The 18,591-nt window shown below is 44.3% G+C and overlaps 1 protein-coding gene across 1 annotated transcript in view; it reads right to left on the bottom strand.

The window, feature by feature from the left end:
* The window catches only part of ITIH5 (inter-alpha-trypsin inhibitor heavy chain 5), a 47,308-nt gene that overhangs the window by 6,734 nt on the left and 21,983 nt on the right, over window positions 1–18,591 (bottom strand). The window contains exons 8-10 of the mRNA XM_071552855.1: window positions 6,299–6,470; window positions 3,513–3,822; window positions 278–831 (exon numbers count right to left, since the gene is read on the bottom strand). Of these exons, the coding sequence (XP_071408956.1) occupies window positions 278–831; window positions 3,513–3,822; window positions 6,299–6,470 (1,036 nt within the window). The remainder of the gene's footprint in view (window positions 1–277; window positions 832–3,512; window positions 3,823–6,298; window positions 6,471–18,591) is intronic.

Below are 18,591 nucleotides of genomic sequence, written 5' to 3'. Positions count from 1 at the left end.
AGAAATTATGGGACATATTCCTGCAGTTACGTTAAGCTTCATGTAGAACACCAATTTTTCTTCAATAGTTCCTAGAGCATTAAGTGCTTCAAGGAGGTGAATCAGGTGCCTAAAAGGTTTGATTAAGTTAACCCAGCCCACAATTAGCAAAATTCATACAAAAATTTCACCTTTACCCCTCAAGTTCATTGGCAAGGATCATCCCTGTGCGAGTCAGCCATGAGACATCACCAATACAAACAGATTTTTTACCAGCACAAAGGTATTTTTCTCATACCTGGTGGTGCCTTGTGTCCCTGTAAGCTCTGCAACTTTTCCCCGATTCCATCAGTAGAAGGGCTGATAAACTCCTCCTGAGGTGGTTCGGAATGGAGACCAGCCTCTCTCATCTTCAGCACAGTGAAGGGAGTAACAAAATTGTAAGCCAAGGCCATTGACTTGGCTTTCTCCATCAAATAGTCTTTTTCCTGACTGTCATCACTCTTCAAGCGGGAGTTAAGCAATTCCTTGATGGTGAGGTAACTCCATGCCCTTTCAATGTAATTTTTATCACCTTTGCCATCTTCCAGGCCGGGGACACCTCTGATGTCATTCCTGCTTGGCAGGTCAATGGCCACGTCTGTTTTGAGGAGGATATACTTCTTGGAATTGCTGGCAGTCACCTCCACGTGGAGCTTATCCGAGGTGCGGTTGATGAGTTTGCCAGCAATTATAATCTCAGAGCCATTGAAGTAGTTGGGGAAGAAGTTCTGGGTGACCTGCTCCACATCGTCTTCAGGGTAATCAACACGGATGTCAGAGAGAAGGGGCGTTCCTATTTCATCATAGAACCTTAAACCAAAGCACATTTCTCACTGTTAGTACTGTTCAGCCAAGGGTATAAACACAGTCTTCCACATGGCCAAGGATGCAGTCAGGTTATCTACTTGGGCTCCTAAAACACTCAGGGGCAGTCAGAGCTACCAGACACCAAATTTAACAACTGTGTCCACTCTAACAGGACCCAGAGTGACGGCAGGGTCTCTACACATGGAGATTTTCAAAACCTAAGTGAACAAAGCCCTGAGAAATCTCATCTAAATTTGAGCAGGAGGTTGAATTACAGGATGTCCAGAGGTCCCTTTCAACTAAAATTATTCTCTGCCTCGTTTATTTTTCAATGTTCCTTAGTCATCTAAGCAGAGTCTGTTAAGAATGCTCAGAAGAGTCCCAGCATGGCCTGGCAGTCACCTCCCTTCCATTGTGATTCCAGATCTCTGCAATGAGGTATTGGTGACCACTTAAGTTTGCTTAAGAACACCTTTTTGTCCATTAAAAGTAAATTCTTGGCTTCTGAGTCTCACAGAAAGTTATTAAAAATGTACTTAGGAGAGATGCTGTCACCCACAGTTTTTTTAGTTTAGCTTTAGTTTATGTTTGATATTCCAGAGCCAGAAACTGTAAGATCAAAATATTAGGTCCCTCAAAGCTAGAGAAAATAGTAACCAAAGCTCCTGTATCTCTGGAAGACCCCTAGATATTGCCATTTGGGATGTTTGGGATGATCAGTGTAGGACAGGCAGGAATATAGTTTTCTGAGGGCCAAAGAAAAAAGCAAATCAAGAAGGAATCCCACCATGCCCCTATAGATGAGGAAATTTCCAAGGAATGGAGGAATTCTAGCTATTAAATATCAGTGCCCAGCTGAAGAGAACTCACTACCTTGTTGCTGATTTTCTGTTGGAGCAAGGCATGGCTTCCATGGAACCACAGAGCTAAACCCTGTCATGCCTTGTTAACATGACCTACCACCCTTCTGAGAACACCTCACGCTGGGCATCCCAGAAAATCTTCACAAGGGTCAAGGCCCAAGTTTACAGCACTGTGTTTTCCCTGGAGCAATGTGCTTTTGATGGTTCTTCCCAAGCTGCTCCAAGAACACCATATTTCCCATTTAAGCGCCAGACTGCTCATCTCTTGGCAAGTCATTTGAGTTTAATTTGGTAAATAAATAAAGAATTGGCCTCGGCCCTTTGTTTAGTTCAATCTGCCTTTATTTTACACATCTGGTTAAACAGATTGTCTGGAGGCTAAAGTCACACTTGGAGCTTTATTCTCTCTCCAAGGGAACCCAAAGCCTGAATTGCTTGTCTTTCTTTTAAAGTCTGTCTGAGAACACAGTGTCTTTCATACAGAGAGCTCACCAGATTTAAAAAACAATTGAATTAAACCTTAGAACTCTCTGAGAAGAATCTTCTGGGTTGTAAAAAAAATTGAGAGAAACAACCTGTCTTACAATACAAGTCAAGGAAGTATCTATAAAAATGCAGTACACTGACCATAAAAATCAGAAATTACATTGGCACCCATGTAGGTTTTCCCTCCAACAGAGGTAGGAATTGGCCTCCAGCAGTGATTTTGCTCTTTTGTGTAAATTTGGCCCCAGATGCCAAATGGTGTTGCCATCACAGAGCTGTTTATCAGACAGAGGTGTTTGAACAAGTACTTGCTGAGCTGGGTTTCCGCAGCCCAATCAGTCAGAACATCCCTTATTTGCCTTAGAGTGCCACTCACTATCCAAAATACATGTTCTGGGAAGGAAATAACATGGGTGGAGTGGCAGATGGATCCACAAAATTTCGTTTAAAAAGAACTCTTGGCCACACATAACCACCAGAGGAGGTGCTGGTGGAGAGTGCATGGTCTCATTGCTCCAGATGAATTAGGCACAAGATAGGTCAGAGGCCTCTGGTCAGTGGCTGTCTCTTTTTGGTTTCTGGGGTTCAAAACATTAACACTGTGGGAGTGAAAGCCAAACATTTTTGTTTTGAAATGTTGACACAGTGCCCCACATTTTAGTCAGAGCTGTAGTTCAGGTATTTTTTTGCTGTTCCTCACAAGGGTCTTCCCTTGAACTACAGATCCCTGATCACAGAGGAGGAGCATGATCTCTGGTCCTACTGGATAATGAGGATTACAGGAAACTTATTAAGAGTTGGGCCATAAAGACTGAAAGAATTAAGTGACTTTATGGTCATCCCAGGAATGAGCTTTATGTGTTTTTCAGTTGAATATTTTGGAGTTCAGGCAAAAGGTTATAATTTTCAAATATATATATATAATAAAGAAATAATTCTCTACCCCAAACTGAGATCTTCATTTCCAATCCCCTGCATGCTGTTTATGTTGTCAATTTGAAGTCAGCAATGCATCCTTTCCTCCCATCATCTACCTGTGCAGAGTTGGTCCTCAGGCCTCCCAACTCTCCAGGTTTACATACCCAAAACAATGGGAAACAAATGCCTTGTTCTGAAGGGCTGGGAAGCTTCAGTACAACTCAGGGGGTGTCATAGGAAGGAGACAATTTCTGGGTAGGCATCCTCAGGATCTGAGCATACTCAGCCCCAAGGAAACAGAGCTGAGCCTCAGGGTAACCCCAATTTCTTGCTATGCCTCCTTTGAGGATTTTTCACCCCAAACCCCCTGCCCAGAAAACCCAATGCAGATATAAGCTCAGAAACAGCACAACAAACCCTTTGAGGTGGCTGGCTGCATCCTCATCCTCCTGGAAATGCCTCGTCATGCCACAGTTCTCCAGTGCCATCCTCTCCAGCAGCTTGTGATCCACATCATTGCCAATGCCAATGGTGAAGAGGCAGAATTTATCACGGATGGCATCCTTGGTGTTGCTGAGGATTTTGGATGACTGTGTTTCCCCAACAGTTGGCCTCCCATCCGTGAGGAAGATGATCAGAGAGACACTCCTGGCATCGATGTCGTTCTGAGCAATGTAATCATTAAGCAGCTTTGCACCAGTCTGGAGAGCTCCGTTAATATTAGTTCCTGGGAAAGTACCAAGGTGATTAGCACATTTCTCCTTCTAAGAGTGGTGGGAATAATTTCCCTAAACTCTCTTTGGTACAAAGACAGCATCTCTGTGCATCAGGCTGTTTCTCTTCTCTACAGGAGGTTGCACTACCCCTTTACTTCAGTTCAGCTCAGTTCCTCAGCACCAGTTTGGAATAGCTGTTTATGATCTTATGAATTGAAATATGAATTTCAGTTCATCATGTGAAATTGCTGTATCCTTGAATGTCTCAATGTACAACAATCAGCCATGGCAGGCAGAGTCACAGCATATACCATACCCAGCTGGCACAAACAAAAATGGTTAACCTAATTAAAGGGCTCTCCCAGATGATATCTGAGCTAGGAAAACAAGTTCTAGTCAGTTTGTCTGAAGGGCACCAGATTTGGAGACAGGGAAAAAGCCTTCAAATGGGAAAACAGGTGGTTGGGTTTGTTCTTCACACCCCAGGGGATACAAGTTTAAAAGGAAGAGAAATGGCTTGGTTAGCTGAGTGTGTTTGCACAACACAACCAGCTAGTGAAGAATGGAGCTGCCTGAAGTGGGAAGGGAGGGAGAAAACAAATTAAATGAGGGATCAGATGTACATTAAAAGAATAGCCATGAAAATGATCCAAGCCTATTGTGTTTCAAAAAAAAAAAAAGAAAAAAGCAGGAAAATGAGTACAGGTATCACCTTGCTCCAAGTATTTCTTGTATGTCAAAGCACAGAGGGATTGGTTATAGAACCTTTGCAGGTGAAATGGGTTAAAAACCATACACAACTGTCTGCTGGGGGCCCAGAAGGGAAGATCTAGGAAGGTTATCAGCAAGGATGTGACAGCAGATCTGATCATGCAGCACATACCTAGAAACTTAGTATGCACAGCCCCAGTGACTGCAGCAAGAAAAGGAACAGGAAAAAGGCAAAGACTTCTGAAAAGTCCTCAAAATCCTGACTGTGTCTTTTGCAAAAATGGTTTTTAACCAAAAACCTGCACCTAAGTATTCTAACACTCTCTCAGACTCCATCCAGATCCAAAATTTCAGAAAGAAATTTTTCCCCAGAAACAAAAGAAAGCCATCTCATGTAGCAGAGTATGTAATTACAAATTCAGTCACATCAGAGAGCTATCAAGCACTGAAAACTGCCTTTTGCCACATGATCAGATATTTAGCAGCAGTATTTCTGCCCCATCCCCACTTCTTTGGTGTATGTATGACACAGGGATGTAAACACACCACGTTCATTGTGTGTGTGATCCATGAGCCTGAGTGTGCTCATGTTCACTGAAAGATACTCAAGCAACAGCACCTTTATAGGGAAAATGCAGAGTTAGCCACAGCTAAAGTACCACTGGCCAGGGATGGAGAATCACTGCACCTTCCTGCTGAACCAGAGTTAATTTCCCTTTACTTTTATTCTCTGGCAGATTCATGGGCAAACTCAGCTGGTTCCAGCACAGCTCTTTAGGCACTTCAGGAGTAAAAGGCTTTGTTCTCTGAGTTGAGTCCCACTTTTGGTAATTGTTTAACTGGGCAGGTCCCTTGACCACTTCCTATGCTCTTCCTCTCACAACACAAACAGTAAGGCCAACCATCCTGTTTGCTGGTTTTTTCCATTGGGGAGTTTCCTTTTCCAGGAGTGGTCACTATTCAGGGGCAGCCATGAGAAGGCCCTGCCTGACCTTCAGCCAGCTGGGACTGCTGGCATGGGGAAGGATTGTTTGGTTACAAACCTCATTGTAATGTTTTTTTATGCTACTGTCCATAGTCTCACAGGAGGCCTCTGAATCAAATATCATGCCTGCACTCTGCCACTGTTTTGGGGTCTTCTCCTCTACCCTTTTTTCCTCATGGCAACAAGGCACAAGCAAAATGGGACAAGAAAGTCTTAAATGTAATTTTGGCAGCTCCTTGGTAGAGACAAGAAGCCAGCACCAGGTGAGAAACTAATTCTTTCAGAAGGCAATCCCACAGCACATACTGGGTACTCATCCCTGGAGTTTCCATGCCAGACAAAACCTGCTTTTACACAGACTTCCAGAAACTGCACAGGTACTGGCCTTGCGTGTCCTTCACCAGGATATGGTATTGTTTTCCTGTGGAAATCTCGGAAGCTTTCCCACTCCAAGGGTCTTGTCAGATAAAAATGGGCCCAACTAGGCTTTAAATATCATACAGAATCAGAGAAGAGATTGGATTGGAAGGGACCTTTAAAGGTCATCTAGTCCACTCCTCCCTGCAATAAGCAGGATCTAAGGAAGCTTTTCCAATCATGTGTGTTAATAAAAGAGCATATAACCTGTCACATAACCCTGAGTGAAGGTGAAGAAGGCAACCCCTTGTCCCATGACCTAAATCCCACTGTCTATTTATTACTCCATGCTACAGGACCACACTGATCATTCTCTGTTCTGTTGCAGTTAATTGGATAACAAAATTAATCCCATTCATAACTCTGGACCGTACCTCCAGTAGGTGACATGTTATGAATGTACTTTTTGGCATCTCTGATATTATTTGGAGTAACAGGCACCAGCCTGTCCTGCTGCCAGACCTTTATCCGGTTGGAGAAGCCAATGATGTTGAAGTGGTCTTCAGGCCTTAGGTCCTGGAGAATTGTGAAGAGAGCTTCTTTGGTCTAGGAAGGGAAGAGAAAAGAGATCAGTATACACAGCTGTCAGTGTTTAAGTGGACAAGAACTTCATTTTGTTTACTGAACTTATAGTTATTTCTACACTGCCAGTTTGGATGCTGAAGGAAATTGGGAGGTCCTTCCCTGACTCAGGGCCTGAGCTCTGTGGTGCCTGGTGCTAAGCAAATATGAGATGAAAGAACAACTCTTGCCCAAAAGGTCTTGCAAAGCTGTGAGGCACTTCTAGACCTAACTAAGCTTAAAAATCATGCATGACAATTAGGAAGAAAGCTCCCAGTGACTGGGAGAACCATGCTCTGAATTAAGGGATAGTGAATAATAATCACTAATAGTAAGAGCCCCATGGAGTTCCTCTAAATTCCTCTAGGCTTGCAGTAAGCTGCAAGTGGCATATATTTAAAACAGGTTACTTGTAAGTTGAAATATTTCTAAATAAGTCAAGGATGCACATTCTCTTGGCCTAATTAGTACACTGATTGCTATATGCATACTCTAATGAATAGTTTCAGCAATCAATAAATGTTTACACTAATATATTCAAATTAATCAGATACAAAAAGAAGCCCTGACCAGTCATTGCAGATTCTGCCTGCCAGTCAATTTTGTCCCAGGCATGTTGTTTTTCATCAATATGTACCAACTGTTCATCATCTTATGTAAACATAGGCAATTAGAGTGAGGAAAGCTGGTCACAAGACGAGTTCATAGTAAGAGAGGTTAAGGTTCCTTGATGATGGGAAAGCCAGACAACTGTGGATAAGGCAGGAGGAAAAGTGCAGAGATGTCCAGTTCTCCCCAGTGTAACCAGCTTTGATTCAGCAGCTGTGTTCACATGCAAACAGAACTCAGCTTAGTAAGACTGAGAAGATGGCCAAAAGCAGCCTCTGTCCATGCAAATATACCCTATATTTGGATGCAAAACACCTGGAAAGAATATGAGGCAATATCTCTAAGTAGAAGAATCAGCAGATTTTCAGCTCAGCCCCTTCTTGGCCACCATTAAGCCTTCCAAATTCCAAGGAAAGCTCTGCAGAAAATGATATGGTGGGTTCACCAGCATTTAAAATTTTATCTCATGCCTGTCAGGAAAATATGTGAAGGGCTTGTCCAATAAAAATAGAAAACTGATCAGCAGTGCTGGAAACCACATATTTCTAGGCCTGATGTTGCTATGTAAAGACAGCTTGGAAAGGAGCTCAAAGACCCAATCAGGCTGTGTCATCAGCATCCCTCTGGATTCTGCAGCGAAGATGATGATGCAACGATGCAACTGCAAACAATTCTAATCCTCACAGCTGGTGACTTGGCTTCCAATCCATCTGAAGTTAAGGGAAATATTTCCCACAGCTTCAAACATTCTGGAGCCAGGACTGGAGTCCCTCCCTGCTTGTTTCTGTCCTCTGTACAAACCATTTTCCCCTGTAGCAATCTCAGAATTCATTCTTCTATTTGCTTAGCTGGAACATCCCTCCACGTCCCACCACCCTTATACAGATCAGGATACTAAAGCAAATATTTGTTGGTGGAAGAGGCACTTTCAAAGAGAAGGACAGAACCCCACTGGATTGACATTATGATGTGTACCCAACAAACCTTCATACCTGCCCCAAACTGAGTGCTAACAGTCCACAGAGACCTGGCTAAGATGGGCTAAAGAGCAGTTATTTGAAAAAGAAGGGAAAGTTTTATGCTTTCTCATCTCCTCTTTTATTAACAGTCATTTTACTGTAAAAATGCATCAGATAATACATGACATCACCTTTCAGAGGGACTCTCAAGCACTGACAGTCCCATTTTACAAAAAGAAAAATCAAGGCATAGATTATTTTAATAGTTATGTCAAGGTCAAAAATTGAGAGCTTTCCAAATCTTGAGGGTTCCAGCTCTCAATGCAGTCAGCCAAATCATCTCATAAGTGCACAGAAAAGGCAAAGCAGCAATCATACATTGGAAAAAATACGCCCGGATTTATTCCATGATAACAAGCTTGGTCTATGCATTTGTCCCTCAAAAAATGGATCAAAGGAAGCAGAAAGACAAAATGGAGAACCTTCTATCCTGTGTTACTGTGATCAGGCCTCCATGCCAACCTCTGCTGAAGGAAATTGGGACAAGGTGTTAAAGCAAGGAACAATGAGACCACAACAGCTCCCTGCGTACAACACTGCCCCTCTACTCCCACCAGAGGCAAAAGAGAGAAGCAGAGGTGCCTACAAGCTATGACTTGGAGGAAAACACCCCAAATCTCATTATCTCCATTAACATTGCTTGACCTTTCCCACTACAAAAACCCTCTTTTCAGATTTTGTGCAATTCTGTCAAATTGCACTTTTCCCAGAGGGATTTATTGAGCCCTAAAAGCTCTGCTGGTTCTGAGAATAAGGCAAGAGGAAAAATAATCTTGCTTTGGCCTACTTGCAGAGAGACTGCATCTCACCTCCCTTGTGCTCACAAATTCCTTTTGACATTCTTGCCTGTGTTCAGCCAAAAGAAAGGGAAAAGAAATGGTGAAGCAACACAGAGCAGCAGTGTAGTTTGATGTACACAGCATCCAAGCTAGAATTGGAGACAGGATCAGGAGGGAACTGTAGCAGACATTCCTAGAAAACCCAGCACTTCCCCACACCCTCATACAGGGACCAAATGTGGAGCTGGGACCATTTCTCTCTCCCCTTCTTTCATTCTCTCATTCCTTTTGGTCTCATTTTTTGTCACAGTGAAGTCATTTCCATAGAGTTTGTGTCAGTTTTTCCCAGGAAAAACTTCTGTCATATTTCCATGGACATGCACTGACAATCCAGACTCTGGCATTTCTATCCTATGCTTGCCTCTGCAACTTCAATACAAAACCTTTGAATTTATTCAATATACACACAAACATGTGTACTAGTGTGTGTGTGCACACATGGTTTTGCTCCAAAGCAAACAGAGTGAGGGAGGCCACATAGTTCATTCTCCTAAAGTTTTTACCTCACCCTCAGCAAAAATAAAGGATGGGATTCAGCTTTCCCAACTCAGCCATCAGGAAGCTGGGGATCACATCTAATCCTGCTGTAGGCAGGGGAATTCACCTCCAGAGAATAATCCACCCCATCTGTTCTGGATAGGTTTTAGGTTGGGCTGAGGCATTGTCTAGAAGTGCCCGTCTCTCATCATTGCCTCCAAGAACATGGAGAAGGTGGGACTCACCTTAAGACCTAATCCTGCCTGGTCCCGGGCATTATATTGCTCACTGGAGCCAAAAGGAGCTGAAATGGCTTTCCACCTCTCTCAGAATGCTCTGAATTTTGTTGCTCCTCCCATTTCCATCTCTCCTCTCAGCCCATAAGGACTTTAAGATATACCTTAAAGACTGCAGTGCTCACAGGGTGGCAACAACACACTTTGCTACCAAAACTCCTCACCCACAAATGGTTTATGAGAGAGACGTGACTTCCCTGTGGAGTGCTGGATATGATTCAGGAGCTGGCAGGCAAAACTGACTTCTAATAAGGAGAATCTCTTGGTAAAAGTGCACTGCTTGAAATCCTTAAGTTTGCAGTGTCCAGCCCTCTCTTTCTGTCTCCACCAGACCCCAGACTAGGATTTGCAAAGCTCTTCATGCAGAGTGTGCCTGGCAGCAGTTTCAGTCAGGACATGGCAGCAGGTTTCTCATTCTGGCCTTGTAAGGCCACAGCTGGAACCTCTCCTGGCTCCAAGGAGCCAATGGCTGAGGCTGTTGTGGGATTCCCAAACTGCTCTGCTGCCGATGGGGTCCTTGCACTTCCACTCCCTCCTGGCCCCAGTGAGTCATTCCACTGAAAGTCCTGCCAAAGAGGCAGAAAATTAACCTTTTATTCCCCTGGGCCAGATTGTTCCTCCACAGCTCTGCATATGACACTGGTTCATTCTGGAGATAAGCTGGGCACAGATCTAACCCTCTTACACTGAGTAAAACCAGTTTAGGGGTCCAGCGTCCTTGCTGCAGGTACTGTAAGATGAAACACCTTCCCCAGTGTGTCTGCCTGGGTAGATGCATTTTTGGGTGGAGCAAGGATTAAAGGAGGGGATGGCAGGAAGTAACAATACAGAACAGCTGAATAAAAATCTGGTTTTGCCAGTTAAGAACGGCTTATAACTGTCAGAGTCAAGTTTTAAATGAGGATTTAAAAGAGGAAAACTCAGTGAGAAAAGATTCCTCTGTTTCCCTCAAATTAGCACAAATGAAATTGAGCTGAGAGGAGGAGACTGAATTGCCACTGCATTTGAGCTAAGAAACTGTGCTGGTGATGAGCTGTCAGCATAGCTGGGATCTAGGGAAACAATCACCTCCACAGCCACAAAATATCACCCCCAACACCTGGAGCAGAACAACCCTGGTCAACAGCTGGGGAAAGGTGGAGTGACTGTGACCACCAAGGAGTGATCACAGTTTGTCATGGATCAAAAGAAGCTGAAGATGATGAATGATTGATGTCCAAACAGTGTCTACTCAAGCCTACAGGGCCAGAGACAAGCCAGCTCCCTTTCACCACACTGGGCTTTGTTGTCACTTCCACACCAACACCTGGACATGCAACACAACTGCTGCTTTTCTGGTTCTTGCTTGCTGAGGGCCCCTGCACCACAGCCAAGATGATTTGGGGTTGTATGACCCCCAGCAACAGCAGGAAGAGCAGAACTCACTCAGCTACCCTCCAGTTTGGATGTGATTTGTCACCTTTGTACCTTGCCTTTGGAGTTAGCTCGGACAGACCTCACTTTGCTTAAACACTGGCGGAGCAAAGCATAGGGAGATACACACTCCCATGGGACAGCTGAGAGCCTTCAGCCCTTTCTTGGGTCAAAGATCTGCCTCAGAGACATCTGGGATGATGTCAGACCGTCTGGGCACCTTTTAGGAGGAATCTGAGTCCTGGTGACATTTCTTTCACAGTCTCTTGTTTGTTTGGGGAGCAGGGTGAGAGTGAAGCCTGGATACCCTGAAAGCTGTGCAGCTCAAAAGGAGACAATATGTGGTTGTTAGAGGCTGTGGCACTGCCAACATTGGCCCTGCTATGAGGCAAGGGGAGAATTCAAACACCTCATTAAAATGCATATCCCAGGCCCACGTATTCACTCTTTCCATTGCCTGGGAACAGTTGTGAGTGCTTCATCCATCCGCCCTCGCAACAGCTGGGCAGTGAGACGTCCACACCAGTGGCACAGCCCTTTCCAACTGCAGCCAGCACCAGGAAACCATGTGGGCTTGAGATCAGCCAGCCTAAAGAGCATGGCTAGCAGAGAGGAAAACATTCCCAACCACAGCCTTTGGGAAACAGTACCCACGATCTGAAAGAGATGCATGAGCACAGCCTGCAGATAGCAGACCCGGGACCTCCTGCATCCATCTGCTGAAGGATCTCACATCTGAAAGGCAAAATTTCAGCAGCTTTTTGCTTTATCCTTCTGAATCCCCTGTGAGAGAGCATATTTAACAAGAAAGGAGCTAAGGCACAAGATGTGAGTTCAAAGGGAATTAGGCTTTTGTGGCTCTGTCCAGTAACTTCATCTAAGAGTACAACAGTGCTGAGAAGGGCTCAGAAGCAGGATCTCCTACAGCAAGAAGGAGAAGAGTACAAGTGAATATGTTGTTTGGCAAAACACTGTAAGGAAGAACGGGGAGCAAAAACAGAAGAGCTCTTTCCTCCCCTTCAAAATCATCTGTGCTTTGGTTCCTATCTTTCCCTTTCCAAACATGCACAGATAGCTGATAGAAAGGTCCAGAGCTGGCTTTCATAAATGGCAACAGCCATATCTAATCAGATCTTCCCATAGTCTGTCAGATGGATTAATTCTGTGACTTAAGGAAAGGCTGGCATCAAAGTCACACCCGAAATGGTGGTACCATGGTCAGACAAGGCACAGCCACAGATTTATTTTGGGTGCACAGCCAAGGGGAAGGCAGTGGGAGCACCACTGCCATTTTACAGGGAGCAGTGGAGATACAGAGAGAGCAAAGGTTTGGGCAGTGTCATTCCTGCTGAAGTCTGAAGCTACAATCTTGTGAGTTTTGTTTTCCTCTATGTCCCAGTTTTCTTTTCGCCAACACAATGCAGATCACGTGTCCGTTGCCAGCAACAGGGACTTTTGTACCAAAAATGGGGTTTAACCCAGGAGTGTTTTACCTTCCTTCAACCCCCTCAGAGAGGACAGTCTGCCCTTTCTTCCTCTGCAGGGAACATTGTGCAGTTCAGGGAACTGCAACTACCCCTCTCCCTGTCAATGTATCTTTGTGCTTTCCCCCAGGCAGACACAAATGGTGTAACCAAGGAAAACTCCTTCGCAATTCTGGACAACAAGCATTTTGTTTTACACTGAAACTGGCCTGTGATGGGAGGCAGTTTGAATGTAGATCACTGGACAATAAAGATCTGTCTCCAGTCCATGATCCAGTCTCTCATGCCTGAACATCATAGACCCCTTGCTAATAACTTGAACATTGTTGATTCCCTGTATGGCCTCAAAAAAAGTTACCATGTAGTTTCCCAGTCTTCAAAATAAATACTCCATCATTTAGAACAAATGTTTGTTCCTATTGCCTTTTCTGAACAAGATTTTCCACTTAACATTGATTAAAACAGCTCCACATTTGCCCAGAACACTCAAGCACTGAATTTCTGCTCAGTGGAAGATAAAACTGTCTTCAAGGATGTGATCAGCTGGGGCTAACTCACTTCTCTAGCACCCAACAGCAGGGTGAGGACAATACATGAAAAACTGATCTGATGATCAAAAGCTGATCAGTTTTCTCAAGAATTAGAGTTTCATGAGCCTGGAGGGCAGAGGAGATGCTCAGTCTGTGCAATCTCACTGCTGTACCAAGGATATAAATAAGTGCCCACACAAAGATTTAAGGAGGTGAGTTCTAATCAGAACCAAGCATCACTACTTCAAGTCCCTATCAGCAGTGCAGGATGGATTACAGTTGGAGCAATAAGCATTTCTGCACACTAAATGAGTCAAAGGGAAAAGCCTGAGGGCTGTCCCACAGTGCTATACTGAAATAACCCCATTGGAAACAATGGGGTTGCCTGGGCAGACAGCCAGCCTGACACAGCAGTGTCTGAAGGCCACATTCTTGTCTTGTGCTGTGCCTTTAAGTGGAATCAGATCCCTTATACTGCCAGTTGGACACTCAAACCCCCACCCTGTCAGCAGGACCAAAAATTTCCATGGAGCTGGCAGCAAAAAGGTCAGCACTGAGGGAAAAAATGTCCCATGCCCTCAGTGCAGAGGTTGATGTCTCTGCCTCTCCCCATCCTCAGAAGATAGAGCTAGTCCCAGGGCATGAAAGCTGTTCAGTAACTGGGGACTTTCATTCTCTGTCACACAGATCAGCCCCAACACAGTACTGGGAAGAGTTGACATGTCCAAAAGCTGTCCACAGCACAAGCCCTCAGTTTCAGCAATCATTAGCTGCTGTGTTACACAGCAGGAATTGAGCTGAGACAGGGGTCACTGCGCTCTTCATATCGATTATTCTCCATTCTTCATCATGTAGTCACTCTCACAGAGTGGGTGTCTCAGCAGCCAAAAGCCTGACAGGTTTGAAACTTTCTAGCCTCTACTTTTACAAGAGCATCCTAGTGATAGGACAAGGGGCAGAGGCTTTGAACTGAAAGAAGGCAGGATTAGATTGAATATAAGGCAGAAATTCTTCATTGAGAGGGTGGCAAGACACTGAAACAGTTTGCCCAGAGAAGCTGCAGCTGCCCCATCCGTGGGAAGTGTTCAGTACCAGGCTGGGTGGGGGTTGGAGCAACCTGGTCTAGTGGAAGGTGTCCCTGCCCATGGCAGGAGGGTTGGAACTAGATGGTCTTCCAGGTCCCTTCCAATGAAACCATTCTAGGATTCTAAGATGTCTGGTGAGTGAGGGATGGTGAAGGTGGTTTGTTGGTTGGAGCAAAGACCCAGTACTTTTGCTCAGGGTTAGCATTAAGCAATGCAAGAGAACTAAATTGTTTTCATAAAAAAGCAAACTTGCCAGTTTTGCCACCTGTGGGTCTGCTACAGTACTCTCACAGTCCTCAAACACCTGCTCCCCTTCCAATTTTCCCCATTTCCAAACCCTCTCAGCACCTTCAGTTCCAGGATCCCCACTCCCTCCTGCACATCTCTGCCTACACCACTTCCCCTGCCACTTCCATCCTAAGCCACTGCCTCAGGCATGAGAAGAATCCAACTCTTTGTCCAAAACTCTGCAGAGGGGAAAGCAGATGTTTTGGAGAAGATCATGTCACTACATCAGGGTTAAATATCCATGTAAAAGCTCTCTCCTCACAATACAGTATCATATCCCTCATTCCTAAGAGACCTCAAATTACATCATGTGGACCTCAGAGCCAGAGCTGCCTAGGAACACTGTTTGATGACTTCATACAGTAACATAACAGAAGACCTCACTCCAGCAGGATTCCACACAAGGTCCCACAAGCTCTTCTGAGCTTCAGCTGCTCTCCACAGTTAGAAACAGACTGTTCCAGTTGAGCAATGTGTAGGACACACCCTGCTTTAGGGTGAAGGGGCATTTACTTGGAAATAGCAGCATTGTTGCAAGCAGTGCTAATCTAATAGCTCAAGTGTTGGCAAAGATCTGGTGTCTTTTAGACTTGGGGGATCTTTGTACAGTCATAAGTCCAGGCAGGGTTTGCCAGCTAAAGAGACAAGACTCTGCAAGGAAACAAGCACAGACAAATAAAGTAACCTACCTAAATTCACATAACAGATCCACGATGAAAACACAAATAGAAGCCAGGTCTGGCTTGCAGGTGTTCTTCCAGCAACTGTGAAAAAAGCTAATTCCAGCTTGGAGATGACTACTAAATAAAGATCTTTTACTTCACAGACTTTTATGCATTTGCCAGAGCCTTGAGGATACTAAGAGGCTTTAATGGCTCCACCCAGTCCCACCTGGGACCTCCACTCACATTCCTGCCCATTTTTTAGCTCCAGTCTGAGCCCAAGCCCCAGTCCCAGTCCCAGTCTAACCAGTCAGACCAAGAGCTGTGCTTAGCTGTTACAGCTATGCCTGGCCATAGACCTCAATGATCCTCACCCATGGACTGACTTCTCAGCTGGATTTAGCCTCTTACTTATCACTATGGACTCATCTGATGGTCACTGGGCTGTGTGTGACACTTCCATAGCACCTGTTTTCAGTTCACCTTTTGATGAACTCAGGAAAGATCCAATTGAAACCTTTGGGAGAGCTCTCAGTGGCTTCATGTGTTTCCAGTTCAAGCCTAAGGAGCATTTCCATGCCAGCCTCTTCCCTTGCCTTTTCATCCTATATATTCTGAACCCAATTAAAGGATTTGTCATATATAGGTGGGCTGGGGCCCTTTTGGTAAATTCTACCTCTACTTTTACTGCCTCAGCATGATGCAAATCGCTGGAGGCATGTTGGCTGTTAGTCCTGGGACCAGAAGCAGATGCTTCCTGTCCTGAATACCTGAGGGCATTTGCTCTAAAGGTTACTTGTTTCTCTGTATGACCATGTCATTATGTAATAGTTTTAGGGTTAGGCAGATTATTTTGCTGCTTGACAAGTACTTGCATTTCTTGGGGGTGGATATGGATCTGACATCTTATTTAACTGTAGTAGTTCTTGTAGTCCATATTCCCATCTCCAGAGAGGACTGAGATAATGCTGCTGTTGTGTATTCCCGAGTAAGAAGCAGCTGCATGGAATGGTTGGTGCTGGAAACAACTGCATACAGCTCTTTGCATTCTCTCACGTTGTTGCTTTCCAACAGAAATGGAAAAGCTGACAAAACTTTCCTCTTCACAGTAGCTTGAAACTCTCTAAAGGCTGTAATTACAATTAACATTTTTTCCAAAGTTCCCTGGTGATTTAAGGTAGTTCTGGGCAGCAGCCATTATTTGGGCTAATAGTCAACAGCCAGCTTTGCAGCAACCAGTAGAACTCAGGGAAAACATCAAGTGTTCATGTGCCTGTTTGCTCCCTCACCATCCTGAAATTCTCAGGGCAGGTCAATATTCTGAGACAGAGAGGTTTAGGAGTATGTGCTTATAAGACATCTGGGCACTCAGGATGGCCCAGACAGTGCAGGTGACTCAGGAGTACCAACAGTGTCCCTTGGATGGGCACAGGAAAGTAAACTGAAGCCCTTGCAAATCCACAGCAGGTCCCAGTTTCAGCTGAGTTCCTCCCAGAGCAATTAACCTCAGAGAAAATTACAGCCTGGCACAGCACCACTGACAAGCTGCCAGGTTTGTGGTGGAGCCAACTGCTTAACTGAGTGAGTGTGTGGCATTTATCGCCTGTGGGAAAGGTGAAATGAATCCATGGTTGAAACAACTCCGTTTACTATGTCTGCAAAGGAACTGCAAATCCATCCTCTTGTGGACACATTCATACCTTGGAACACGTCAGTTATATAATAATATAATAATTGCAAGTGAAAGAGGCCCTTTTTCACCATGTTTAGTGAAGTTGGGCACAATCATGATAACCACAAGGTGGTGAACCTGGAACTGGCCCCTCTTTCTCCTGGTTATACCAATGTAAAACTGCTATATCCCCTCCTATCTGGCCAAATGTACCATAAAATCAGCTGGGCAGTCTGCTCAAAGGGCAAATCATTTTGCTTCCCAGTAAACCCTGCAGATGTAACGTGTTCCCTGGGCTCTGCTGGCTGTTGAAAGCAACTGTTCCACACAGAGCTTTGCTGTCTCTTTACAAACAAAGGAACAAAGCTCATGGGGATAAAATCAGTATTTTCCTTGATAGTGGGACACTGGTAATGATGTACCAAGCCTTGAACACATGAAGAATTATTTTATCATTATGCTCAGGAGTTTTCTCTTCTTGAACTTTATCTCCCTGCCAATTTTAGAAGGTGACTGTCACAAGGGCTCAGATTTTCAATGGGGTTTGACTGCAGCAGCACCTCTGAGTCTGCTGGACCAGAGTTCAGAGGCTGTGAAACTGAGGACCAACATCTTCTCCTCAAAGCTGATACATCAGTGATGTGAGAGGAATGTCTCAAGGGTCTTAATCATAGAACCATAGAAATCTTAAGGTTGGAAAAGACCTCAAAGATCATTGAGTACAAACATTAATCCAGCACTGCCAAGTTCACCCCTAAACCATGTCCCCAAGTGCCACATGCACATGATTTTTAACGCTTCTAATTATTTGATTCAATTTGATCAACCAGTCTTTCTGTATGTGTTTGCAACTGGATCTGGACACCTTATGTCTCAAACACTGAAATATCTTAGGAAGAAAGAGATGGCACAAACAGACAAATATTCATGTTGGAAAAGGGAAACCTTGAGACAGAAAAAGAGAAATGGCTCACAATTAGATAGTGGGAATTGCAGGATGCATGAAAACCTGACCACACTGAAGTCACTTTGCCATTTACTTCATGAAGGCAGGTGACTGAAGAGTACAAGATCTCCTCAAGTTACTAAAGAAAAAGGTGAACAGCTGATGTTTCTTATCCTTCCTTATACAACCCTAAAAACTGTCCTTTGCCATAGTCACTGCAGCTGACCTGGAGGAGCAGTTTTTACAATCGCTGACTGTATTTTTAGCTGATCTTGCATGTGACTCAGTAGCGAGAAATGAGGAAAGACAGTCCCATGGGAATTCCCAGCTCTTCACACACCACCATGGATCACCACAGCTGTTAAGAGTCCCAGAGAAATACAAAAGGAGGCATTTCCTCTGCTCAGATGTATTCTGCCACCAGGGAATGTCTCTGTAATTTAATAAACATCTCAATAACATTAACAATTGGGTAAAAAGAACACTGAGCAGACATGGGCCATGGCTGTAACTTATCATGCTTTCCTGGACTACCAAAAGAGACATATTCTTCAACCAGTCCTGGATTTTGTTCTTTTCTTGATTAATCTATGTGGCATTTTTATGATTTAGGTCATAACTCCATAAAGTTCTATTTTTCTAAGTAGTTAGAATCAGAGGAAAGTAAGTGCTTCCTGCACATAGCACTTCTACATAACATGATAGTGGTTCTCTATAGAAAGAGTATACTGAGAAAACAGGCAAAAAACTGGGTGCATCCTCCTCCAGAGGAACCTATTTGTACCT

This window comes from Pithys albifrons, chromosome 3, assembly GCF_047495875.1.
Source record: "Pithys albifrons albifrons isolate INPA30051 chromosome 3, PitAlb_v1, whole genome shotgun sequence".
NCBI classification, from domain to species: Eukaryota; Metazoa; Chordata; class Aves; order Passeriformes; family Thamnophilidae; genus Pithys; species Pithys albifrons.
Note: the sequence above shows the minus strand (reverse complement) of the source record. Positions and strands in the feature narration are given on the sequence as shown.